Genomic DNA, 2326 nt, shown 5'->3' on the forward strand with positions numbered 1-2326 from the left:
TCCAAATCCACTGCTTAGACCTTGAGTTTGCACCACCGGCAAGGCTTTATTGAGTACTATAGACATCCTGATAGATGATTGATCTTGATACTTTAACACACAACTCGCGAATGAACTTTCTTTCTGTCGAAATCGTTATTTAAATAGAATTGTTGATGACATCAATACCAAACAAAATTCGGTCTGCAAATAAATAAGTACTTTAATTTAAATGTATAAACGCAACTTCCTTTCATAGCTTGAGATTTGTGGCTTTAAGCGAATCACAACTAATAACGGTTATATGCTATAATTTGAAGGAAGTTCATAATAAAGATAAACCAAACTTTCCACTATAATTTTATAAAGGGTAAAAAGATATTTTTGATAGTTATTAATAAAACTGCACTTAATGATTTCTCGGACATCTACTCTATTACTTGGGGCAATCGGCATTTTTTCCGTTTTGACTTTTCTTGGTTGTGTTTGTTTGTAAATCATTCAATTCAAATTTTAATTTAATAATGAATCTATTACGCGAATTTTGTTTGTCAGTTTGGAACTAGGGGACGGAAACCATTAGCTAGTTTTTTATATTTCAAGTAAAAACTAGAAAAATTATCAAAAATTTTTTGATCCGCCATTTTGATATTGTGCCATGATTTGCTGACTAAATCAATTTTACAAGTCGACTATTGAAAGAAACAAGTACTTTATGCACGATTTTGTGTTAAAAAAGAATAATCAAACTAATTTTCACTATTATAAGTGTATACACAATTATATATAATTATTCAAAACACATAAAAATATGTCTGAACAACAAAACGTCAAAATACTTCATTGTGTCAGTACAATCAATTGGTTGCCATTTGACAGAACAAAAAGCTAGAAAACTAGCAATTTCATAAAGGAATATTAGCAATAAACTAGTAAATTAGCTAAAAACTAGTAAATTAGCTATAAACTAGAAAAACTAGCATTGGTTTCTCTCCCCTAAAAACCTGACTTACATTTTCGGTCATTCGCGAAGCAATAATTAGTACTATATCTTTTTTAGATTGATATTTATGTATATTAAAATAAATGAACGAAATAATCAGAAAAACACACATGATTTATGATTAAAATCTTATCATCGATTTTTTACACTTTATTGTGATTTTTGACAATATTTATCGACTTTTTATTTCTATTACACATATGTAATGATAATGCAATATGTTTTTTATATGAATCGTAACATAGTCAATATTTTTCAAAACATTCAATCGCCCATCTTCAACAAATTAATCCAAAAAACGTGCATGATTTTTTGTCAGTGTGATCGACAACATTCGGTTTCGTAATTCGACCGCTAAAGACAGGGGTTTGTGTTTGCGTGTCCCATATGTAATACAAGAATGGATGATCGACTTTAAATTTCGGTATTCTCGGTGGATGTTTATCTGCACTCATAGGTATAAGTATGTGCAAGCCTTCAAAGATAATAAGAGTGTCAAATAGTTTTTTTTTTTTTGAATTTAAAATAGATATTAAAAAGTCTTACTTGTAGCAGATGCTGCTTCTGCACCTTCTTCGTTGATTTCTATGTTAGCTTTATGAAGTACATCCGATACATAAAGTTGCTCCTTGGATTCCAAAAGACCACTCAAATTAGCTTTTTCTTCATTAAACATCTCTTTCATTCCCAACTACGAAATCAAGTTATTTTAAATGCTTCTTATTATTACTTTACTCCAAAAAATGTGTTGTTTTTCATTACATACATTTTTTAATATGTCGTATAATTCAATCTCAAATTCAACCTTAAATTTGGGCAATATCACCTCGTAACCACGATCATAGGGACTAAAATCGCCAGCCAGCTTTGTCAAATTGTAATTGCTCAATTTACCTTCCAATTTTGATAAACCTTCTCTTTTATGCGGTAAGACGATCACAAATGATAATTTCGAATTGGTATATTTCAGTTCTAGCGAAGTGGCATCTAAGTCATCAAATTCTTTCGAATTGAAATTACTTGTAACATGCATAAAAGCAGCCGACACTGTTTTTGTTTCACTAATATAAAAATCATCCACTTCTGTGAGTGTTTTATCAAATTTATAGAGCCAGTCGCCTTTGAAATAGTTGGCATTCACCAAAATGACACTAGTTTTATTATTTATACAATCTCCTTTGACGAGATCTTTTATCTTATCATTTGTTTTATTTTTGACGAAATTATTGATCTTTTGCGCAGCTTCGATGTTCTTGTCAAAGTTCATTGTCTCAATTCCGGCTGAGAATTTTTTAGCTGCCACTTCCTGAAAACTTTTATTCAACTTATAGTTTTCATTCACAT

General features: G+C 30.2%; 1 protein-coding gene across 1 annotated transcript; it reads right to left on the reverse strand.

Moving 5' to 3' along the window:
- Positions 1-1096: 1096 nt before the first annotated feature.
- Positions 1097-2320, reverse strand: LOC116347511 (antichymotrypsin-2-like). Its single transcript, XM_031778106.1, has 3 exons — positions 1749-2320; positions 1529-1673; positions 1097-1457 (listed from the first exon to the last, which is right to left on the reverse strand). Exons 1-3 carry the CDS (start codon positions 2247-2249, stop codon positions 1261-1263), a joined length of 843 nt encoding a protein of 280 aa, XP_031633966.1. The 5' UTR covers positions 2250-2320; the 3' UTR covers positions 1097-1260.
- Positions 2321-2326: the final 6 nt, after the last annotated feature.

Source organism: Contarinia nasturtii, unplaced genomic scaffold, assembly GCF_009176525.2.
Source record: "Contarinia nasturtii isolate CC-2019 unplaced genomic scaffold, AAFC_CNas_1.1 Cnas_scaffold_1963, whole genome shotgun sequence".
Taxonomy (NCBI): domain Eukaryota; kingdom Metazoa; phylum Arthropoda; class Insecta; order Diptera; family Cecidomyiidae; genus Contarinia; species Contarinia nasturtii.

Excerpts from the sequence above, each read along its gene's own strand:
- LOC116347511 (XM_031778106.1), bottom strand. The coding sequence starts at position 2,249 with ATGAACTTTGACAAGAACATCGAAGCTGCGCAAAAGATCAATAATTTC. Across the intron at positions 1,674-1,748 it reads TATACGACATATTAAAAAAT|TTGGGAATGAAAGAGATGTT; the intron begins GTATGTAATGAA and ends TTGATTTCGTAG. Across the intron at positions 1,458-1,528 it reads AGAAGCAGCATCTGCTACAA|GCTTGCACATACTTATACCT; the intron begins GTAAGACTTTTT and ends TTATCTTTGAAG.